The sequence below is a fragment of the Rhinatrema bivittatum genome, chromosome 2 (genome assembly GCF_901001135.1).
Source record: "Rhinatrema bivittatum chromosome 2, aRhiBiv1.1, whole genome shotgun sequence".
In the NCBI taxonomy this organism is placed as follows: domain Eukaryota; kingdom Metazoa; phylum Chordata; class Amphibia; order Gymnophiona; family Rhinatrematidae; genus Rhinatrema; species Rhinatrema bivittatum.
The window spans coordinates 605,214,648-605,239,934 of NC_042616.1; the positions used below are offsets into that span (position 1 = coordinate 605,214,648).

At 41.0% G+C, this 25,287-nt stretch overlaps 1 protein-coding gene across 2 annotated transcripts in view; it reads left to right on the forward strand.

Annotated features, from left to right (window-relative positions):
* Positions 1-25,287, forward strand: part of PSMA8 (proteasome subunit alpha 8) — a 57,335-nt gene that overhangs the window by 18,784 nt on the left and 13,264 nt on the right. For both annotated transcript variants that reach the window (XM_029591163.1, XM_029591164.1), the window contains exon 5: positions 21,241-21,360. In XM_029591163.1, the coding sequence (XP_029447023.1) occupies positions 21,241-21,360 (120 nt within the window). The remainder of the gene's footprint in view (positions 1-21,240; positions 21,361-25,287) is intronic.

Genomic DNA, 25,287 nt, shown 5'->3' on the forward strand with positions numbered 1-25,287 from the left:
TTTGGGATCCAGGTATATGTGCAGATGCATCCATCCCAGAAAGTAGGCACCATTAATTCTGTTTACAATTAGATGCAATATGTAAAGATGTGCAAGGTGATGCATATAGGGAAAAATAACCCATGCTATAGTTAAACAATGTTAGGTTCCATATTAGGAGCTACCACCCAAGAAAAAGATCTAAGCATCATAGTGGATAACACATTGAAATCGTCGGTTCAGTGTGCTGCGGCAGTCAAAAAAGCAAACAGAATGTTGGAAATTATTAGGAAGGGAATGGTTAATAAAATAGAAAATGTCATAATGCCTCTGTATCGCTCCATGGTGAGACCGCACCTTGAATACTGTGTACAATTCTGGTCGCCACATGTCAAAATTGCATGTTATAATTGCGATAGAGCAGGGCGACCAAAATGGTAAGGGGAATGGAACAGCTCCCCTATGAGGAAAGACTAAAGAGGTTAGGACTTTTCAGCTTGGAGAAGAGACGGCTGAGGGGGGATATGATAGAGGTCTTTAAAATCATGAGAGTTCTAGAATGGATAGATGTGAATCGGTTATTTAGTCTTTCAGATAATAGAAAGACTAGGGGGCACTCCATGAAGTTAGCATGTGGCACATTTAAAACTAATCGGAGAAAGTTCTTCTTCACTCAATGCACAATTAAACTCTGGAATTTGTTGCCAGAGGTTGTGGTTAGTGCAGTTAGTATAGCTGTGTTTAAAAAAGGATTGGATAAGTTCTTGGAGAAGTCCATTACCTGCTATTAATTAAGTTGACTTAGAGAATAGCCACTGCCATTAGCAACGGTAACATGGAACAGACTTAGTTTTTGGGTACTTGCCAGGTTCTTGTGGCCTGGATTGGCCACTGTTGGAAACAGGATGCTGGGCTTGATGGACCCTTGGTCTGACCCTGTCATGAACATGCCTGACCCTGGCATGTTCTTATATTTTTAAAGTGTTTGCTGGTGTTCCAAGAATTTTTTTGTATTTCTAATTGTTTGAACTAAAAAGTAAATCTGTATAGTTTTTTTTATTATTTATTTATTTGTTTTCTATAGTTTTGACAAAGGTAAACTGTGGGGTGAAGGTGAAATGTAGTTTCTTTGCTGAAGTTAGGGATAGTATAAAAGCCCATCTAAGAGAAGAGAAGGAGCAACTAAACTGCTGTCCGTTGTCAAGGAAAATATCTAATTAGGATAATATTTATGTAGGTACATAGAAATGACGGCAGAAGAAGACCAACGGCCCATCCAGTCTGCCCAGCAAGCTTTTGCACTTTTTTTTTTTTTCCTCATACTTATCCGTTACTCTTGGCCCTTAGTAACCTTTTGGTTCTGTTTCCCTCCCCCCCCCCCGCCCCCACCCCATTAATGAAAAAAGCTTGACTAGTACCTACTTTTCACCTCCCTCCCTCCCTTTTTCCCTAAGCTGGATTCAAACTCACGGCCCCTGGCATTCAGAGGACCAAGCCCTTACTGAAGATAATTGAAACATGCAAAGAGGAGGTGCTGTTAGTGGGGGACTAAAATGTATTGCATCTAGACAGGCAAGTACCACCTATAATAGTAGGACAATGAACCTGTATAAAGAGCATTTCTCAAGCAGTTAGTTGAGGAAGTCACTTGTGGGGAAGAGACCTAGCACTTGGCACTGGCAAATGGACACAGTTTTGCTAATGTTGTGATAGGTAATAGGGATGTGCAATCATTTTTCCTGAATTAGGCAATTTGAACGAAATTGCCTAATTTGGAATGGTTCAGGAGAACCGAAAAACGATCAAATTTTTTCTGAAGTTTCGGAAAAAAATTCATTTTCGCGTTAGTGCGCACTAACTCCCGATAGTGTGCACTAACGTGGCAAAGTTAGTGTGCGCTAACCTGAAAATCGGGGCCCCTGAAAAAAAATAAAAACCCTGAACCACGGGAAAAATGGAATTCCTGCGGGGGAGGGGGGCCCCCCGAAATGAAGCCTGACACGATATTTAGACCCGAAGCACATCTCTAGTAGGGAATAACCTGGGTTCTAGTGATCACACTGTATTGTGTAATTCAATGTAAACCTTTGGCCAGACTGAGATGCAAAAAGACTTAAAGCTGAGAATTATGATACTGAAAGAATATTCTGTTTCTAAACACGCGTGGCACCTTTGTAGCCTTAAGCATACCAGCTTTTTTGCATACATGATATTGTTAAGTGACAGACATCCTTTGGGTTTGCAGAATAAAAACAAGAGGGAATATGAAGTGGATCTTAAGGAAACACAGATGACCAATGGGGAAAAAATCTTGGCAAGTCCGCAAACAGAAAGCCAGAGCCAAACTATATAATTTAAAATAAACAGATAAACAAGTGATATTGGATTCATACCAAATTTGCACAGGATCACACAGGAATAGAACTTGTTGGAAATGTAATCAGACCGATGGCATGCTACTGCATATTTCCTGTGATTGTGACAGATTTATTCAGGGCAATTTTGAAACTTGTAGATGGATGCTTGTAGGTATATTTTCAGAGAGAAACTCCAGAGGGAGTTTCCTTTTAAAAATTCAGGGCTAGCTGTCGCGGGTACTTTAATCTTAGCCCTTGCTTTGCAGCAAGTAGACTGTCCATGTCATAAAAGATGCACAGAGATTTCAAAATGAAATTCTCATTTATCATCGGCCAGCTTCACTACTTTTTTTTTTTTTTTTTTTTTAAGTACTAGTAAAAGTATCTGTACTATGAATTGCTCAAGTGCTTTTACCTGCAGAGGAGGAGGGCAGTTTCCAGCTTTTGATTTTATCTGGGCTAAGCAATTAGCCAGGTAAAATCTTTGGAACATTGTCCTTGTGTTTTGGAGGAGTGTAAGATGATCCATTAACCAGACACTAGAGAGGAATATCCCAAGACTGCTTACATAGGGATACACCATGACTTTTCAGAAATTATAAATCTAGATTGACCTAATAGAAGATGGATTTTTATTAAGCACCATTAGGCATTGGGATAATGAAATGAGGCAAACAGCATCCCATGAAAATAATCTACAAAATTAAGTTGGAAATATTTAATATCTGATCAAGCTCACCGACATTCTTAAGTCTAGGAGACCTGCAGCTCAACAGTAGAATAGTATCCTCATTCATGCTGTCTTACTGGTTTACCCTCCTCTTTCTCTCTCCCGTCTTGTCTCATCATTTTTTTTTTAAGGTTTTTGCATTTCTACTCTCTGCTTAGAAATCATCCAGCAATTATGATCAAATGTCAGTGTATTTGAATACCATATTTTTCGCTCCATAAGACACACTTTTTCCCCCCAAAAGTGGGGGGAAAATGTATGTGCGTCTTATGGAGCAAATATAAAAAAAAAACTAAAAATCTAACAAAACCCCCCCCCACCCTCCTCTCCCCCAAGACCTGCCAAAAGTCCCTGGTGGTCCAGTGGGGGTCCAGGAGCGGTCCGGGAGCGCTCTCCTGGGCTTGGGCTGTCGGCTGCCAGTAATCAAAATGGCGCCAATGGCTCTCTGCACTTACTATGTCACAGGGGCTACCGCTGCCATTGGTCGGCCCCAGTGACATAGTAAGGGCAAAGGGCCATCGGCGCCATTCTGATTACTGGCAGCTGACAGCCCAAGCCCAGGAGACAGCTCCCGGCCCGCTCCTGGACCCCCGCTGGACCACCAGGGACTTTTGGCAGGTGTTGGGGGAGTCAGGAGGGTGGGGGGGGTTTTGTTAAATTTTTAGGGTTTTTTTTTAATATTTGCTCCATAAGACGCACATACATTTTCCCCCCACTTTTGGGGGGAAAAAAGTGTGTCTTATGGAGCGAAAAATACGGTATATTTGTTGATGGATGTGGTCTGCTGAATGTCTCTTCCTTTGTTCTATAGATAAAACATGAACATTTAAAATACTCATCTTTATTAAAAAGTGTCTTAGACTTCAGGAAGACTAACTATGAAAAAATATGAATGATTGTGTCAACAAAGTCGTGTCAAGAGTACAGCATTTAAAAAGGAGCATTGAGGACCAAAACAGGGACTTAGTATCAGCATTATGAGTTACCATGCCGAAGACTTGGGGTAAATTCTTGGGTCAAGATTGATCAGGGCTGGATATGCTATGGAGGCAGTATCCACAGTCCATGGAGGGGGAAGCCTGCCAGCAGCAGAGCACGATCACCTTCCCTCCCACTGGATAGCAGCAGTAGCTGAAGGGTTCAAGTCACCACCCTGCTGCCAGCAACCAAATAGAAGCTGCAGCTGAAGGGCCCCAGTGGCATTTTCTTCCTCCTGGAGAGAAGCAGCAACAGCTGCTGAAGGTCTTGAGCTGTCTCTTCCTCCTGCCTCAGATGCAAACATCTGCAAGCCCCGCCGACATGAAGGGATCTAGCTGGCTTCAGGAGCCCAATACAGGTAGCAGCAGCAGCAGCCCCACATAGGGTAAAAGTAAGGAAGCACTTTTTCAGTCTTGATGAAAATGCTTTGTATTATTTTTCCCTTAATTTTGAACTATATGTATTCTGTACTCTATGTGGCGGGACTGTAGTCCTGCTGTTGCTCCCTTTCCCCACCCATCCCCAGCCTATATTCCCTCTCTCCAATTCCCCCATCCATTGGGGATTGAAAGAGAGAGTGATTACTGGGGACTGACACAGAGAGACTGACTACTGAGAATGGGAGGGAATGAGAGAGACACCTCTGTTTCTCTCTCTCAATTCTCCCATCCCCAGCAGTCTCTCTCTCTCTCTCTCTCTCTCTCTCTCTCTCTCAATCCCGTATTGAAAAAAGAGAGAGACTGCTGGGGATTGGCAGGGGGAAAAGGACAGGAGGTTGAGACAAAGATCGTGACTGCTGGCGAAGAGGTGGGGTGGGAGTAGGTAGAGGTAATTTACATGTGATCCAATTTACGACAGTTGCAGCTCTTAAAATATTTTGGAAAATAAAACCCTGTGAAACAGCTCTTCAGTTTGGAAAGGCTGCAGACCCCTGTTCTAGAACATTCTTTCTGTTATAGTTTCGAGGTGTTTGAGTGTATTCTTGGGTACTGTGGAGATGGCCACTGCCACGCGGAGGAGCCTCATGAGGAACCGCAGAACTAGGCTAGACTCTATACACGCAGACACAGAGAATTCGTGTTTATTATACAGCTTGATGGTACTGCCCTGGGGGTAGCAGCAGTGAGGTAACCCAGTAGAGTATTCCAGGGGTCCTCGGCAGAGGAGACCCTTCCCACACTCCAATGATGGTAGGCTGCGCTGGGTAGAAGAGAGAGTCCTGGATGTAGACTCGCAGCGCTGAAGCTGGAGGTGAGACAAGCTGACGAGGTTAGTTTACTCACTGAATAGATTTGTTGAAGATCCTGGCAGGCAGAAGTAGTTGGTTTGCAGGCACCAAGGCAGGGAGAGCAGGCCCTCGAGGATCGAGTATCTGGTATCCCAGATAGGCACCTGAAAGAAAGCATAGGGCCCCCGATGAGTGGGTACCCAGGTTAGAGGTGAATGGCCCCGGAGGGCAGAGAGAACTTCCAGCGGCAGCAAGGAAGCGGCAGAGTAGCTTAGACTGGAGGCAAATCCAATCCTTGCTAACTCAGTTTGTTAGCAAACGAAGGGCAGGCTAAATACCCAGATAAAGACGATGGCATGCGCGCACCCTAGGAGGCCCTCAGGAGAAACATGGCAAACACCGTCACTGTAGCTGTTCTGGGGATGCTGGGGAGAGCAACATGATGACGCGGCAGCAGCCATCTTCCCAAGGCTAGTGGAGAGAGAAGGAAGAAAGGTGAGGCACCGAGGTCAAAGCCGCCTGAGACCGGACGCAACACTTCCCTCTGCAAAAGTTTTGCTTATTGTGCATAATTGATTCTTTTGAGGTATTTGAATGTTTTATATCACCCCCACCCCATTTCTTCTGTCTTCTTAAGGTATACATATTTAAGTCCTTACGTCTCAACTCATAGGACTTTTGATGTAGACCTGTACCAGTTTGTTAGATTTTTATCTAGACCACTTATATCCTGTTTTTATCTATTTGGATGCTTGATCTCTGGAATTGGGGACAGTATTCTAAATGAGGTCTCACTGATAACATATTTAGAGGAATGATTGTTTCCTTTTCCTTTTTTTTTAAATTTCTAGAAAATATATATGAAGAGAGCAACCTTGCAAAGAAATTTCAACAACACCATCACTCATAAGTTTGGTGTCAGCAAGCCAAGCACATGAGTCCTCAAGGGTTGCTGTTGGACCACTTGATCATTCACCCACTAATTTTTAATGAATGCTTTCTTTTTGTAGGTAAAAAAAAACAAAACTCAGTGTAATTCAATTTTAGCCTTATCAACTAAGTGTGTTCAGAAATATCCAACAAGTCACTTTAAGCAACACAAAACCACACCCCAACATCAGCTTCACTTAGCTTAGAAAGGTGTTCAATCCGGTCTTCAGTATCTCAAACCATTTCAATTTCTAGTACATAAACATCAAAAGAAAAATCATCATATGAAAGCACATACTCTAAGAAATCCACTTAACAATGAAGAAAACACCATTAGATATGTGTCCTATAAAGTTAACAGATCGGGGAATTAGGGATGTGCACAATTTTGGGGGTTTTTTGTTTGTTTTTGTTTTTGTGTCATTTTTGTTTTGGGTTGTTATCAGCTGTTAAATTTCGTTTTTAAAATGGTTCGGGAGGTATTTTTTCGGGTTTCCCTAATTTCGAAGTTAGAGCGCACTAATGGGACTCAGTGTGCACTAACATGTAGTAACTAAGGAGACAGCCAATGGGAATGCAGAACCATACCTCTAGCTAGCTAACTGCTCCCTAACTGACACTTTGTAACTTATTGGTAACATTTTTAGTTAGTGCGCCCTAAGTCTTATTAGAGTGCACTAACTCAGAAATTAGGAAAACTAGGTAATAAGCATTTTGTCTTTTTTTTTTTTTTTGTTTTGTTTCAGGTTGCTCTCGAAACAAGACGAAATAGACAGTTTCATTGCCATTGTCTATTTCATTGAAAATGAATGCACATCCCTTCTAAGAATACTAAATCTATAAGAAAAAGAAAAACAAAACAAAGGAAATATGGTAGAATACACAAAATGTACAAAGTTGTATTCATGTAATGCAACAGCAGCTATCCTATTCTAAACATCCTTCATACCTTAAACAGAAGAAATTGATACATCTGTATCTTCTGTCCCCAATTCTTCAAAACCATTTACCATTTACAAATAGTTTAAATGATCTAGATCAGTAAAAATGTATATCCTAAATACTTAACAATACATTTACAGAGACATTTTAGAAAGAAGGACGTTCTAAGAGAAATTAATTGCCTTGGGTTAAAAAGAAGGAATTTCTTTCTCACTGTATGAGTAGCTTGTGACTGATCAAGAAAGACTTTTATTTTATGACCATGGAAATAAGCAATTATGATTTCTGAAAAAGCTTGAGAATCAAGTCTCTATCAGAGCCCATTGCAAATGAAACAATCAGGTTAGCTCTGTGCATTGTCTCCTGTTACAACAACTCCAGTTAATTTTAAACTCTCAGGCCAGACTAGAACAACCATTGCTCCATCCATAGGGTCAAGCATACAGATCCATGTATTAAATAAACCTTGGGAATGGATGGCAAGGAATTTGGACCAATTTCAAGACATCCAGAAAATAGCATCTCCAAGGGAGAACAAGATAAGTTTTTATATCGAACCGTGTTCTCTAGGCTTTCTAGCTTATTATACAGAACAGTGCTTTTTTAGACTAAAACAAAATTCAAGGCTTCCAGGGTTCACACCTGGCTATTGGCATTTGTGTATTTCAGGGACGATTCTCTAAGCTGCTGTCCTGTACTCTAAGCTTAGACAATCCCCCCAGAAGATTTACAAAGCTGCATCAGGCAGCTAAATAAGATTGCTTCTATTCATGAGAACAATTTCCAGAATTCCAGATTAGAGACTTCTTTAGGAAGGTGAGCAGCCAGTCCTTCTGCTCCCAGAGACATCCCCAAGCTTTTGAGGTGCCAGCCAAGAGAATGACTCCATCCTTAAGTGAATCTACTGCTTCCGCATATGTGTTGTCCTGCACCTCTTGTCAAGTTTCTCGCAAGGCTTCCGCCTTCTTCAAGGCTTCCAGCATTGTCTCGTTTTGCCAGCGAGTCTTCTCTTTGTTGGCCGCACTGAAAAACTCAGCTGGAAAATTTAGCAGGATCGGAGCCGCACTCTGGGTTCCATACAGCAGGGGTGTGGGGGCTTGAGCCACAGCATCACTGACCCTTCCCCCTCCACTGAACCATCAGATGAAGTTCCATCTCTCCTCCTGGAGACATTGACAAAAGCATCAATAGGACCTAGGATGGCCATTGGAGCCATTGCAGAGTAGGATTTAACCTTACCCTTGCCTAGGGAGAATATCCGGAAAGCAGCAAAAGCTTACAAAAAAAATGACAGACACAGCACCAATCACTCGTGCTGTTCTCTTAGAGCCATCTTGGCTTCATCCCTGCCTTCTTTTTCTACTAATAATACCTCGCCTTCTATATAACCCAGGATCTCTCTGAATCTGGCCATCACCTTATCGCACTGTTTTGCTACCTTAAAATAACTGAACACAATCACCCTGAGGTTTCACACTCGGTTGGGGCAACTCCACATTTCGCACCCTTTATTATTGTGTACCACACCCTCAGATTTCTGCACACAAATGATCGATTCTGTACCTTTTTGTAATGATCTTAACTGAAAAGCACTCACCCAGTCCTGAAGCTTGCTTTTATGAAACTTCATTCAGTTTACTCCCTCACGTGTGTCCACTTTTTTGCAGATCATACTGGAAAAAAAAAAAGCAAACATTTCATTCTAATCCTCTGCAATATCCCTTAATAGGGATATTGAATAGAACTATCCCCAGGACTTGTCCTTGAATTGGTCCACTAATTACTCCTCTTTCCTCAGAGTGAATCCATTTACAACTGCCCTCTGTTGCCTGTCTCTTAACCAGTTTCCTATAGAGTCTACCACTTTGGGCCCACCAGCCACACTCTCTAAAATGATTGTTTTATCCCCCTCTTTATTTATACATTTCAAATACAGTCAAGAAGACTTGACAACAGAAAGAAATCACTGTATTCCACATAGTATACATCAGACCACTCTTGATGGAGAAATAAACAGGTAATAAGACATAAGATAATTACACAATAATAAATCTGTCCAATAACATCAATTATGAGACAAGTGAACTAAGAGCTGACTGATTCTGAAGAAAAGACTAGCTGACTCATGTCAAAAAAAACATAACTGACTACTTTATATTTTATAGAACAATTACAAGGAATTTTAAGCAAAAAAGTGCTGTGGCTTTTTCTACATCAGGAAAAAGTTCAACTGATTGACCTAAAAAGAATCTGTCCCTGAGGTCAAAAAACCTGAATTGTCCATTCCTTATCGGGCTCCCTAGCAAAAACAACAAGCAAAGTGGACCTTTCCATGTTTTCATAGCTGGCTCACTCTAGAAAACTAGTGAGGTCCATACTAACAGAAGAATCAGAAACATCAGCTTTAGAAAGATGACTACTATACGGGTAGGGACCTTCGTTTTTTGTTTTTTGGGTTTTTTTTAATTTTCCCGGGAATTTATCAGGGTTTATTATGACAAGAATAAAAACAGGAGAAAATCGGTGGAAAAATGTGACTCGTTTTTCTGGGTAAATATCAGAGTTTATTTTGGTGGTAAGAAGCCAGGACAGTAAAACAAGTAGATTTTCCTGCTCATCAGCTCATCAGCATTCCCTATGTCTACCTCCATCCTCTGCCTAGTATGTCCCGATCTCTCTCTTTCATCCATCTCCCATTGCAGCAGCATTCCTCCTTAAGAGTGGTGGCGCCAGGTTGTTCCTCTCCTTCGGCAGGATGCTTGCAGAGGCTCCCCTGCTGTGCAGCATTGCACTTCTATTTTTTTTTTTTTTGCAGTGCTTCTGGTGGAGGTGGTCTGCTTCTTATGCCGCATTGGTAACACTAAGCAGCAGGTACTTTGGCTGTTTTAGGGAGGGAGGGCCTCAAAACGTCATATCTGCAGCTCTGGAGGGCTTAGCATTTTTGCGGGGGGGGGGGGGGGGGGGCAGGGCTTGAAACGCTGCAGGTGGCTTTGACCTGCAATGGTTTCCAGCAGTTACAGGGAGGCCTTGAGATGCTGCATCTGAAGCTGCTCTTTAATCAGATTAAAATTGTCCGTTTTGGAAAAATCTGGGAATTTATGGCTAAACTGAAAACAAAGGACCCTAGATAAGGGAGATAATATGCTTTAAATATAGAAGGTATCACTTCTTTAGACACTTTTAGGAAGTCTAAAATTTTCTTAACTTCATAGGAGACATCAGGGGACATTTGGGAAAATTTAAGATTTCTTAAATTTTATCTTCTCAAATGATTTACCTAAGTTTTCCACCTTCCGATGTAAAACCTGATTATCTTTAATAAGAGAAACATTATATTCTTGTAAAGTTAAACTTTTCTCTCTAACTTCCTTAATTTTCGCTTCTTGATCTTTAAATAACTGTGAATGCTCTTCTACCTTCTTAACAAGCCTTTTCAGTATTCCCATTGTAGTATGTATTTTAGAAGAAAAGGATTTCTCAGAATTCACTATAATTGGCCACTGCGGGCTTTTGAAGCACTAGATGGCATTCTGCTTCTACATCCGTAGGGGAAGATAAAATAACCCTTCTAAAAAATGGAGACTTCCCACCTTACTCAAAGCAGGGAAGAAACATTAACTCCTTCACCCACATGCAGAGTTCCTGTCGGAGATAATGGGGTAGATCTTAAAAAAGTACGCGCAACCGGCGCAAACAAAAGTACGCCGGATTTTATAATTCGGCTACGTGAGTATTTTATAAAATCCGGGGACGGCGCGTGCAAGGCTGCGCAAAATTGGCAGCCTGCGCGTGCCAAGCCGCGCAGCCTGCCTCCGTTCCCTCTAAATCCTCCCCCCTACCTTTGTTGTACAAGCTACGCCTGCCGCTTCGCCATCCCCCAGCACAGGCCGCAGTGCCGGGGGACTCGGGACCGCCCTCCCAGCCCACCCCCAAACCGTCGCCACGCCCCCCAGACCCGCCTCGGACCGTCCCCTCCCGCCCCTTTTACGAAGCCCCGGGACTTACGCGTGTCCCGGGGCTTTGTGCGCACCAGCGGCCTATGAAAAATAGGCACGCCAGCACGCAGGGCTTTTAAAAATCTACCCCAATATGAGCACCTGTGGAGGGAATGAGCTGTCAGGGCTGAGAGACACCAAAAGTCTCATTGGGAAAAGAGCACCTTGATCTGAATGAGAAACCAAAAAAGTGTCTAGAGTGGGTCGGGAAGAGGGGAGAAACATAGGCAAGACAGATGGGAGTACCCGCACAGTATCTTTCCATTTCTTCCCCATCACATTAATCTCCGGATCCAAGAATCAACTGGAATCGGACGTAGGGGCAGGTCCTTTTGGTGTGTGCGGGTTCAGCAAGCAGCAAATACTGGGGATTCCCTGATGCCACAGTGGGGCAGCATCCAGGACCAGGAACTGCAGCAGAACAGTGGGGCTGATACAAGGGCCAAGCTCCAGCTCTCACCTCCATCCTCCCCCTGCTTCTTGTTAATGCAGCTAACAGAGTGCATTGTGAAAGTACGCACATACTTTTAGGAAGCTGAAATCCACCTGTTCAGTTTCAGCCAGTCTAGCCACATAATCTCCCATTCTTACGCACATAGATCTGATTAAACCTTTGAAAACTTATTGTATGCCTTTTAATTAGTTTATTTTATTCATTTATATAAACAGATTATGACATTTGTATTTAAAAAAAAAAAAAAAAGCATGAAGGCTCAACTAGCCCTCATCCATATAAACTAATGATGCAATCCATGCTAATTATAACACATTAAAAATATACAAAAAAGTGTGGCTTATAGGCTTGGCCTAAGTCTCAGTCTGCAGTGCTGTAGGGTATCCGAGTTTATATTTTGGGGAACATCAAGCTTGAGCACTCCATAGATAAGAGTGCTATTAGCCTTGGGAAGGGATGGAAGCTGATGTGCATCTCAGAGGAGGCTTGTCTTTAGCCATTGTGCCAGTGAAGGGTTTCAGGAACTACCAAAGCTTCCCGTCTGAGGAGGGGTTCGAATAAGGAAGGGGAGTAGCAAAGGGGGGAAAACCAGGGAATAAAGAAAGAATGTGGACTTTGCAAAAGCCTCAAAGTAAAAAATAGCTATAGTGTAAGAAAATGATAAATTATACTAAAGCGGAAAGCGTACAGTTATACCTCATGCCTCAAAAAGGGTCCAAAACCTGGATCCCCCTTTTTTTTTTTTTTTTTTTAGAATGATGGGAATTTGAACTTCAATATACCAACATCACAAAATAATGCATTTATATAACAGCCTAGAGTATAAATTATTTTAAATAGAGAAAACTTAGTAACACAGTATAGAAATGGCTGTCGGGGTTCTGAAAGAACTAAAAAAATGAAATTTCAGACCTGTTACAAGTAATTTGTAACCTATCATTAAAATCATCCCTTGGCCACCTTCCAGTCTTCAGGTACAATGTAACCCCGATATATGAAAAAAAAAAGCTTCGGAGGTGATCTGGGAAACTATAGACCGGTGAGCCTGATGTCAGTGCTGAAAGAAATTGTGGAAACTATTATAAAGGATAAAATCACAGAACATATAGATAGACATGATTTAATGGGACACAGCCAGGATGGATTTACCCAAGGGAAGGAAGTCTTGCCTCACAAATCTGCTACTTTTTTTTGAAGAAATGGATAAGCATGTGGATAAAGGTGAACTGGTAGATGTGGTATATTTGGATATTCAGAAGGCATTTGATAAAGTTCCTCATGAAAGGCTTCTAAGAAAACTAAAAAGTCATGGGATAGGGGGCGATGTCTTTTTGTGGATTTCAAACTGGTTAAAATACAGTAAACAGAGAGTAGGATTAAATGGTCAGCTTTCTCAGTGGAAAAAGGAAAACCGTGGAGTGCCTCAGGGATCTGTACTTGAACTGGCGCTTTTTAATATATTTATAAATGATCTAGAAATAGGTATGGCGAGTGAGGTGATCAAATTTGCAGATGACAAAATTATTCAGAGTAGTTAAGTCATAAGAGGATTGTGATAAATTACAGGAGGACTTTGCAAGACTGGAAGATTTGGGCATCCATATGGCAGATGAAATATAATGTGGACAAGTGCAAGGTGATGCATATAGGGAAAAATAACCCATGCTGTAGCTACACGATGTTAGGTTTTATTTTAGGAGTTGTGACCCAGAATAAGATCTGGGCGTCATAGTTGATATAACATTGAAATCATCAGCTCAGCATGCTGTGGTGGTCAAAAAAGCAATCAGTAAGGATTAGGAAGGGAATGGCAAATAAAATGGAGGAGGCCATAATGCCTCTATCGCTCAATGGTTTGACTGCACCTTGAATACTGTGTGCACTTCAGGTCGCTGCATCTCAAATATATAGTTGCACTGGAGAAAATACAGAGAAGGGTGTCCAAAATGATAAAGGGTATAGAACCCCCCTGTAAGGAAAACCTGAGGAGTTTAGGGCTGTTCAGCTTGGAGAAGAGACTGCTGAGGGGGGATATGAAAGAGGTCTACAATATCATGAAAGGACTTGGATGGGTAAATGTGAAATGGTTATATACTCTTTCAGATAATATTCATTTATTTATTTATAGACTTTTTTTATCCCGGTATTAGTGGGGACATCATACCGGTTTTCATTTCATGTTAACAGGGGTTTACAACTGGGGAGGGGAGTCACACAAGTGTAGAGTGGAAAAGTAACTTAACAACAAGTGAACAAAGGAGACCTTGACAACAAGGACCATGGGAGTCCTTAATATAAGGAAAGGATGGGATTGCCTCTTGAGTGGCTTAAAAGTGCAATCCTTATAAGGGGTGAAGGGATGACAAATGGAGTGTTAGACCTATGCGGGGGTAAACACCGGATGGGTGTCCCCAGTGATGTTATTTTCCTTTACTCATGGTTAGCAGATCTTCAGGATCTGCTTGATCTTACACAGTCCTTTTGGTACTGTCTCTGGATCCTCGATGGAAAGGGCCCTCTTTGAAACAAGCAGTTCTCTTGCTTCTAGCAGGAAGGAAGGGGGTAGCCAAACTCTTCCTCCTGGAAGAACTAGGGGACACTCCATGAAGTTAGCATGTGGCACATTTAAAACAAATCAGAGAAAATTATTTTACTCAACACACAATTAAACTTTGGAATTTGTTGTCAGATGTAACCCCACCCCGGTGTGCTGGTCTAACACAGGTGAGGCCATAAAGTTATTTATCCTCTTTGAGGCAGGAACCCTGACTAGTTCTTGTACCTCCTTTACTTCCCAAGATGTGGAATTTCTGAACTGGGGAAGAAAGGAGTCCTCTCAGGTCCCGATGTGACAGGGGTGGTTTTCTTATACATTCCCTTGTATTTTCTTTTTTTTTTAATTAAAGTTTTTTATTTGGCACATTGCTTGTAAATAACATTATAAGATAACAGGCATAAAGATCAATTGACATTCGTCTCAGCATTGTAACATGAATATGATTACGAGAAATCAAATAAACGTCATCATGGTAGTACAAGAGTCCACTATGGCTGAGTGTCTTTGTTGTCCATCCTCGGAGATATCTGTTGCCCAGTCAAATCACACTGTCATTCCCTTGTATTTTCCCTGGAGAGGATACTGGTCTCTGTTGTGAGTGCAGAAATAAATACTCTGGAGCCACTTGGTTAGTTTCCAAAATTAAAGGCTTTACTGTTAATCACTGATGGTGACTGTCACAAAATTCAAACTACAGCAGCACAGACATCTCTCTTCAGTTCCTTTACAGCCTCATCCCTCTATCTGTGCAGGACTCACTTATATTAGGGCAAGGGAGACACCCACTCTTCTTTGATTAAGGTAAAGTGGAGCTCCCAAATAAACAGGGTCTTTAGATGATCAAAATCCATTCCAAGTGATGTTAGCTAAGTCTATAGCACAGAGAGTAAATCCTCTCTCTCTCCCCCCAGGGTGGTGAACACTTGATGGGTGTCCCTAGTGATGTTATTTTCCTTTACTCACAGTTAGCAGATCTTCAGGATCTGCTTGATCTTACACAGTCATTTTGACACTCTCTCTGGATCCTCGATGGAAAGGACCCTATTTGAAACAAGCAGTTCTCTTGCTTCTAACAGGAAGGAAGGGGAAGCTAAAATCTTCCTCCTGGGTCTTCTAACAAAAGTATTTTTTTCCCAAAAAGAAACAGAAACTAACAGTGGAGTTCCCTCCTCACAGCAGGTCACCACCACTTAAGAGGTGTATTTTCCCTATCCCTGGGCGATTCACACACAGGGTTCCCAAATCCCTATGAGTAAGATAGGCCCAGGTGTCCAGTGAGGCTCCTAAATGCCTGTAAAACAACAAAAGTTCACTCCTGACACCTATGCACTCTGTGCTAACCTAAATGGACTGCCTCCCAAGCTGTAGCAAGGGCATGGTTATATATTGTTTCAAGTAGACTGGCCATTCCAGACCCTGCAGAAGGAGTGGCTGTATTCTTACTCTAACCTATTCTTTCTGTGTCTCTCTTAGCTGAGCAAAGGGCTCAATGATGGTGACACAACCGGAGGGTCTGTCGCACAGATGTTGTGGTTAAGGCAGCTAGTGTAGCTGGGTTTAAAAAAGGTTTGGATAAGTTCCTGGAGAAGTCCATAAACTGTTATTAATCAATAGAGAATAGCTACTGCTTGTTGCCGGCATTAGTAGCATGGGATCTATTGAATGTTTGGGTACTTGTGACTTGGATTGGCCACTGTTTGAGACAGGAAACTGGGCTTGACGGACCCTTGGTTTGATCCAGTATGGTATATCTTATGTAGGTTTTAAAACCAATTAGTTTCTCAAGTAATTTAGATGATTGAAAAGAGGTTTTTTTGGGAGGAGGGTCATATGATGTGTGAGGAAGGAGACTTTTTTTTTTGCTTTCCTCTGGAGACCTCTCTTTTTTTTCCTTAAACATCATAGGTAGATGCTGCTTTTACAAGGTTTGCAGCCTGCCATAGGGAGGTAAACCTTTAGGCAATATATTTTGACCTGTGGCTATTTTATTGCAGCAGTGGCAACAAAATTAATGCGTAAAGAGAAGGACAATGAAAATAGGTGAATCCAAGATGGCTGATTCGATGCTTGAGACTTCTGTTTCTGTGCCAGTTGTGAGTGAAGTTGTGGCATTGGTAGTTTTGGTACTTGAGAATAAATTTGAGAAAATGTATACAAAAATTGAGGAAATCAATGAATATCTGACACAAATTACTAAACGTTTATAGGAAACTGAATTGAGGATCTCTAAAGTAGATGACCAGTAGGCATATGTAAGAGTTACAGCCTGGAGAACAACATGCTTGGCTTAGGTTCAAAAGGTTCACAGACTGGGTGAGCATGGTGCTGCTAGCTTGCAACCTAATCTAGTTATTGCAAAAATAATTAATTATGCACACAAGGTGGACATTTTTAGAGCTTACAGAAAGAAAGAGGACTCGGAATATGATGGACTGAAAATATTGATTGTTCAGTAATGGTTGTAGAATCTTGATTTTCCAAGATTATTTCGAGCAAGCTTGTGAGGTTAAAGCAATTGTATTTAATACAGCTATGGCAGCGCGTACCTTCCTTCAGGAACTAGGCCCAGACAGGCCTTGTGAGCCTGAGAAGGAAAATGAGTTCTGGCCTTAAACGTGTGGTGATTAAGTAATTATCCTAAAGTTTGGTGCCGATTCAGAGATGCACTCAATTTCCTTCACTACCTTTTCAATATGTTTAAGTGGTTTAGTCAACTTCAATGGCACATTATAACTGTTGGTAATCTTTTCTGTGGCGTACATCACCATATAGTAATGAGTAGCAAGACACTATGGAGATAACTGTTTGAAACTGTTATCTGAAAAGGATGTTTTGTTTTGGTGTTTAAGCCCATTTGATGTTGCTGCTCTTCTTATGAAAAGAAAGCAAGGATTCTACAAGTACAAGTGATCATTTAGGGTATTATTGTCTTTGTGCTACTTAGTGCAACAATTTAATGTTGTATGGCTTTATTAAAAAGAGGCCTCCATTCATGGGTTTTCTGTGGCTTTTTTCTACTTTTAGGAAAATTAGGGTATTTGGGGAGGTTGGGTATGGGAATAGAGGGCAGTGGGAGTTTGTTATGGAGAGGTATGGGGATTATATACAACTGGATTTCTTCATAATATTGGAAACTCACATTGTTAATTATATATACTAGATTTACATTTTCTAAAGCTGAATGGGGCTCAGGCTAGGGAGCTTCATTTGCAAAAATGTCTCTTATGTTCTTCAGTTTATGGTTCATTGTTAAAATTGTTATGGTTAACACTGTTTGTCGTGTAAACTACAGTGTCTCAGAAATTTGGCTCTGTAGTTAGATGCAGTACAAATCCCATATTGCCATGTTACAGAAAACAAAATTGGATGTTGTGCAGCACCTAAGACAGTGGGTGAGTGAAGCTTTTTATTCATCCTCTGGTGTGAAAAATGCAGGAGGTTGTTTTAGTGGGAAAGTCGGTTAAGTTGAACAAATCCATTAAAGACCCCAATGAAAATGTATTGATCTTGGAAGGTACTATTTATAGCTAGCCATTAATATTGTGCATTGTTTATGCCCCCAACGTGTATACTCACAATTTCTTCACTAGATTGGTAAAACTATTTCAAAGACATGGTGGGGGAAAACATTTTAATTGTCTGCATAATTGCTAATTGGGTAGGTTCTTCTTCTAACAAACACAAGGGTATGTCAAAATTTAGATATAGTTTACATTTGAAGAACCTCTTGAAAAGGTTTGTACTCCTATTTCGAGAACCCATGCTGTTTGTAAATAAAACTAATTTCTCCAAGATGGGGGGCAGTAGGCGCAGGTCCACTAGAAATAAAAGATCATGCAGCAGTATGCTGTGATTTGGAAGGCTTTTATGAAGGATATAGAGTCACAGTGGAAATTTCCTATTCATTTTTATAATGTTGGATTCAAAGATTGTTTAATGTAAAAAATAGAATGAGGAGGAGGAATAGCCTAGTGGTTAGAGCAGTGGACTACTCACACTAGATTTGCTGTTGCTCCTTGTGACTTTTGGCAAGTCACTTTACCCTCCATTGCCTCAGGTACAAATGTAAACCGGTGTGATATCTTGATTGAGATCAAATGTCAGTATATTAAAAAAATAATAAATAAATGCTGAGTTTAACAAATCGCATAAGACTTCTCCCATCCTTTTTGGGAAACTGCTAAAGTAGTCTTAAGAGACAACATAATCTTGTATACGGTTAGGAAAAAGAGAGTACTGTATAAGAAATTGTGAGGTTGGAAGCTGAATTGAGAAAATAATTATGTGTAAGAGTGCCTACACCTGAAAATAAAGTGAAAATTTTCACTGCTGAAGGTGCTCTAAACTGCCTGATACATCACCAGGCAAAAAACAAAAGTTTACTTTATTACAAATATAAGTTTTTTTTTATTTTCTGGTAATAAATTATGCAGGGTGTTAGCCAACTTAACAAAGAATTGGTCCATCCAAAATTATATTTTAGTTATGAAAACGTCCACAAGAAAAGTGGTAAATTCCAATCGCAATCTTTGTGAGCCTTTTTAGGACTTTATATGAAAATCTGTCTAAAGCTGATCCAGAGAATTTGATAGAGGTGAGGGAGTATTTGCATTTCTTACTTTGCCCAAAAATAACAGACGAACAATTACAGAAACTGAATGAAGTTCTTAGAAATACAAAATGGAGTCAAGCAGGCCAAATTATTTAAACTCCACGTTCAGATGCCTTTTCAGAAGAGTTTTATAAAATCATGGCAGATAAATTGTCTGTCTTTGAGTATTGTCTTTAAGCCTTATTATTGGGGAAGAAATCCATATTGTTAAATTGGAGTTACTTGGACCCTGTATCTTTTGCCCAGTGGAGAAATGCATTACATCATTTGTCTGTTGTAGAAAAATATGTGGCTAAGCATGGTTCTCCCAAGAAGGATTATTTTTGTTTAGACGTTTAGGGACATACATTACCTAATAAAGCCAAGAATATTGTGCTTATTGATTTCTAAGATTTATTTAACATTTTGTATAATGATTGTGAGATCTCTCATACTGGGGATTATTGTATTGCTTGAATTTGGGAGGTGGGGGTAGGAATTAACTGTAAAATCCCAGTTGTGTACTTTTTTTCTTCTTGAAAGTGTAATAGGTAGAAGGTTAACTATGTATTAGGCTGTTGTATTTTTGGTCAATAAAGAAATTTGAATACAAAAAATATTCCGAACGTTCAAGGACTAGAACCCAGTGGCAGATCCTAAACATAATGCAGAAATGCATGCATCGAAACTGAATACAAGAGATAGGGCCTTTGTACTAAAGGTTTTCTCCTGTTTTATATTTATGGTAAAAAATGCTTAGTATTTAAACTCCATATTGATTACACGGTTATAGTATAGTAAAGAAATAATGCTAGAGTGCAAAACCACAAAAATGAAGTATCGGGGGATAAGATAGTGAACATAAAAGCCTGGATAATGAGGACTCCATTGAAACAAAAGATTTCAAGATTTTCCAGATATTCTTAAACTCACAGAGCCAAGGTCTGAATTAAGAGATGTGGAACCAAGTTGGTACCTAAATCAAGAAGTGTGATTACTGCAAAAAATAAAGAAACCTGTGCAAAACATAAGACGTGATAGCGGAGGTTGCTTGGGCTTTATGAGACATTTGAGGAATTCATATACATCTTTTAACACCTATGCAGTCAAATAAAACTTTTTTTTTAATTTGAAGTGGGTGTCAATAGTTACTCTAAAATAAAAAAATAGACTCCCAGCCAGCATACATTTTTACTTAGATGCTTAATACTTGGAACAGATTTAGACAAACAAATACGATAGGTATGGATAAGCATACAGGAAATATAGATGGCAGACTTGAGATTGTGGTATGATTACAGTTTGTTAGGTAACCCCCAGTACAGAACAGTGAATATTGCAGCTTAGCCAACCCCATGCAGAAACAACATCTTATGTTGAGCTGAGCAACTAAGAATAAGGATTCTCAGTCATTAAATCAGTTAATCTCTACCTCTGGCTGCAAGCCACAGATTAGGTTTCCTCCCTGGTAGTCTTTGATCTTCTGTCTTCTTTCTTACCTTTTGGTCCTGTGACAACTGCTCTTTGTTTAGCTGGCAAGTTATAACTTCTAGATGTAGGAATAGGAAGGCAATCATGGGTACTTACTGCACAACACCATATTACTCACAATTAGGATCATTTTTGTTGTGTTTTATCCAGATATAGCGTTTGGATGTGATGCACAAACTTGGGGGCACACTCTCTTTTGTCTGGCTGTATCTTTTCTTTGTTCAATTCTGTTATCTCTTTTGCAAATGCTAAAGTTTTTTTCTCATGGTTTTGTATGCAAACGTTTGCATAAGACAGGTGCAAAGGCTGTGTATATAGAGACAGTTAACTTGTCATGGCCTTGTACAGCATGGCAGACATCCTGTCTTTTATCTGACTGGACTTTTCTAATGCCAAGCTGTAATGTCCACTTCCACTACTATATTGCACTATATTAGAACTAACACGATTCACAGTGTTTTGAACAATAACTGTTATGATGTATTGATAGTTTCTTAGATACTAATAAAAAAAATATTTGAAACTAAAGTAAAGCAACGCATTTGGATTACCCACTTTTAAATGGCCATGTACAAAATCTTTACAGATTTGTTGGTTGCCCAACTTGGGTCAGTCGTTTTCAAAGTGCAGATTGTGGACATCCAGCTGCCATGTAGACTTCTGAAATGTTAGCCCAGTGCCAGCATATGAAGTTGGAGGGAAAGGGGTCTAGCAAGGACTTTGCTTCATGGGCAGATTGGTCCCAGACTATTGTCAACCAAATGAAAGAGAATTTTCCATGTTCAAATACTTTGTTACATTTTTGGCAGTCTGTAAAACAAAAAGAACATATTAAGTATATGCAGATCTTATTTATTTCCCTTTCTTTAGAACTCCTACTCTGTAGCTTGGAATATTTGGGGATCATAAAATCATTGACTAGCATGAAACATATATAAATCATATCTGTTTTTGTTGTCAAATTTTCATTGCTCACAGTTTCTTAACATAATCTGTTTGGTTTTCCAGGCAAATGCAATTGGTCGCAGTGCAAAAACTGTACGTGAATATTTGGAAAAAAACTATACAGAAGAAGCTATAGCTACTGACAATGAAGCCATCAAACTAGCAATTAAAGCTCTGTTAGAAGTAAGTGTGATTATAGCAGTATAAACCAAATGTACTAAGCATTTTCCCCAGAGATCTAAAATGGGAAAAACCCTTAAGTTAGGCCCGAGTACAAAAAACTTCATAGTTTGATGAAAATGTACTTCCCTGATGCTCATGATCGGGGAAGTTTTTACACAACTCAGCGGCAAGACTATTGACAGGGAAAAAGAAAATTGAACACAGTACACCCATACTGATATCTCTACATTGGCTCCCAATAAAACAGCATATTGAATTTAAAGTTGTTGGGTTTGTGGCATATTGTGGACTCTTGGTCGAAGTGGCGATGACTCCTCCTGTGGGGAACCACAATCGGGCTGATACAGTACAGTGCGCTCCAACGGAGCGCACTGTTAACCCGCCACTGGACGTGCGTTTTCACTTACCCCTTATCCAGTAAGGGGCCGAAAACGCGCGTCTAATCCGCCGAACCTAATAGCGCCCGCAACATGCAAATGCATGTTGATGGCCCTATTAGGTATTCCCGCGCGATACAGAAAGTAAAATGTGCAGCCAAGCCGCACATTTTACTTTCAGGCACCAGAAAAGTGCACAGAAAAGCAGTAAAAACTGCTTTTCTGTGCACCCTCCGACTTAATATCATGGCGATATTAAGTCGGAGGTCCCGAAGGGTAAAAAAAAAAAAAAAAAATTTGAAGTCGGCCCGTGGCTGTTGGGTTGAAAACCGGACACTCAATTTTGCCAGCGTCCGGTTTCCGAGCCCGTGGCTGTCAACGGGCTTGAGAACCAATGCCGGCAAAATTGTGCGTCGGCTGTCAAACCTGCTGAGAGCCGCCGCTCCAGTCCAGAAGGAGGCGCTAGGGACGCGCTAGTGTCCCTAGCGCCTCCTTTTGCTTATTTTTACCGCCGGGCCTCATTTAAATACAGAATCGCGTGCACAGGAGAGTGGCCTGTGCGTGCGCCGGGAGAGCAGGTGTTCGCCACTCTCCCGCGGACTTTACTGAATCGGCCCGATTGATAGGCTAGACTCAAGTAAGCAGACACTGAGGAAGGAAAACTTTATTGTACGGCTGATGTAAGTTGAATCTTGCTTCAAGGAAGGGACAGTACTATAGGCCAGCGATTATCACAGTAAGCTCAGACAGTCTCTATAGATGATGGTCTCACCCGGATGTAGCAAGGTTGGATAGTGTTCCGCAGCGCGAGATAAGCCGAACCTGAAGGGTAGAATAAGGAGAGCTGGAGCGTAGTGATACTCATGGAGTGGCAGTGCTGGTAACTTCCTTGGTAGAAGAATGGAGAGAAGGACCCAAGGTTTGAGGTGCAGGATACTCTGAGCAGGATAGGCCCTCGAGAAGCGAATAACTAGGAGCGCCGCAGGATCCTGGAAGAAAGTAGATAGGACCCCTGAGGAGTGGGTGTCCTTAGGTAGTTGAACCCCGAAGGGCAGATAGAAGCGAGAGGCCCCTGAGGAGCAGTTACTCAGAGCTTCCGTAGGAGCAAGTTACCCCGGAGGGTAGTGAGGAATCCAAGCGAGCAGCTTAGAAGCGGTCAGAGTAGCAAAACCGAAGTCCTTTCTAACTCATTGGGCTAGAGTGGAGTGGAGGTTTAAATACCCGGAGGTACTGACGTCATGCGGTGGGGATGCCCCGAGGTTCCCGCCATGACGTATTCAAAAATCATAGGTGGTGTGCACACGCGCGCCTAGGAGGCCTCAGGAAGAAGCATGGCGGACGTGGACGCCCATGCTGTGTCGTAGACGCCGAGGGTTTCGGCAATCAGCACCGGAGGCAGCCACCCTTCCCAGGGAGGAGGAAAAGGGTAGAAGAGAAGTGAGGCAGAGCGGTCGCAGCAATCTGCGACTGACAGATGCAACAAAAGTACTATGTTTACTACATAAGATCATTAACAGTGAGCAAACAGACTGGCTAAATGCAGTAATCAGGCTTCATCTTTACTGCATTTACCCTTATGATGGCTTGACTGAATGACTGTATATAAAATCAATAAATAAATAATAAATGATGTTGATGTACATATTACTTGGACCAGATGGTATACAACCCAGAGTACTGAAAGAACTGAAAAATGAAATTGCATACCTACTGTTAGTTGTTAGTAGTCTGAAACTATCATTAAAGTCCGCTATGGTGCCTGAAGATTGGAGGGTGTCCAATGTAACAGTTTTTATAAAGTGTTTCCAGGAGTGATACAGGAAACGACAGACAAGTTAGCCTGATGTCATTACCAAGGAAATAGGTTGAAATTATTATAAAAAAAATTACTGGACATATAGATAGCCCTAGTTTAATGGGACAAAGCCAACATGGATTTAGCTAAGGAAGTCTTGCCTCACCAATCTACTTGTTTTGAAGGCATGAATAAACGTGGATAGAAGGGAGCCAATTGATATAGTGTACCTGAATTTTCAGAAAACATTTGACAAAGTACCTCATGAGAGATACTTGAGGAAATTACAAGGTCATGGAATAGGAGGCAATGGATTGAAAACTGGTTAAAAGATAGAAAGCAGAGATGCTAAATGGTCAGTTTTCTCAATGGAGAAAGACAGTGTAGTATACTGGGACCATTGTTTTTAAACATTTATAAATGAACTAGAGAGAGGAACAACTGAGGAGATCAAATTTGCTGAGGATACAAAATTCTTCAAAGTTATTCAATTTCAAGAGGATTGTGAGAAATTGCAAGAGGACCTTGGGAAACTGGGCATCAAAATAGCAGTTGATATTTAAGGTGAACAAGTGCAAAGTGATGCACGTAGGGAAGAACTACTCATATTATGGCTACACAATGCAAGGTACCGCATTGGGAGTACCACCTAGGAAAAAGATGTAGGCATCATCTGTTTATTTAAAAATGTTTGTATTCCACTAATTCCAATTTCTCTTTCAGAGTGGATTACAGTTCATACAGTCATAAAATAGCCAACAAAACATATGATCACAATTAACAAACAGTCAAGTAAAAACTAATAAAACATCATGGATAATATGTTGAAATCTTCTCCTCAGTTTGTGGCAGTGGCCAAGAAATCACCTACCGGGTCATTCATCAAAATGCATTATGGCTTTAAAGCATGTGATAACGCCATAACGTATGCGCTAATAATGCTAGCGTGTGGTGCGAATGCAAGGGATGGGATCAGGGAGGAGTTTGGGCAGGATTTAGGAAAATGAGGGGCAATATTGCACGGTTTTAATGCTGGAAATAACTACACCTTTTTTTCCTGGTGTTAGGCTGTGTGATATGCCTGAAATGGCCATAATGCAGTTCACGATACATCTTTAGAATTGCATTTTGGCCATTTCTGGGCTTGGAAAGGGAGAAGGAGAGAGAGTGGAGTGTAGAGAGAGAGAGACAGTCTGGGGAGGCTGTAACAGTGTGCAACTATTCATATCTCTATAGGAGGGCCATCTAATAGATCGAGGTGAGGTGTTGATGGTGGGTTACGGTTTTTAGGGGCCAGTTTCTCATGTAGAGTGAGACGTACGAAAAATACAGTACACCTTGGTGAAGATTTGATGTCATTTGGAGTGAGGAAAGTCTCACAAAGATGAACTTTTGTACTATCTTATCTCACCCTAGCTTGATGGTACCCTGTTATAGAGTTCATCAAGCTAGAGTGAGAGAACATAGTAGAAATGATGTCAAATCTTCAGCGAGGTGTGCTGTTCGTATGTCTCACTCTACATGAGAAACTGGCCCCTAAACCACCACCAACACCTCACCTCCACCTATTAGATGGCCCTCCTATAGAGCGATAAATACTTCACTGCTATGAGGGCCTTGTAGATAGTCTCTTTCTCTCTCAGCACAAGATGTGAAAATAGGAATTATCGCGGGGCGCAATAAGTTTACTGCACCATGTGATATTACAGATGTGAAGCGGTATGTTATTGTGTGGTGCGGTAATTGTAAAATTTC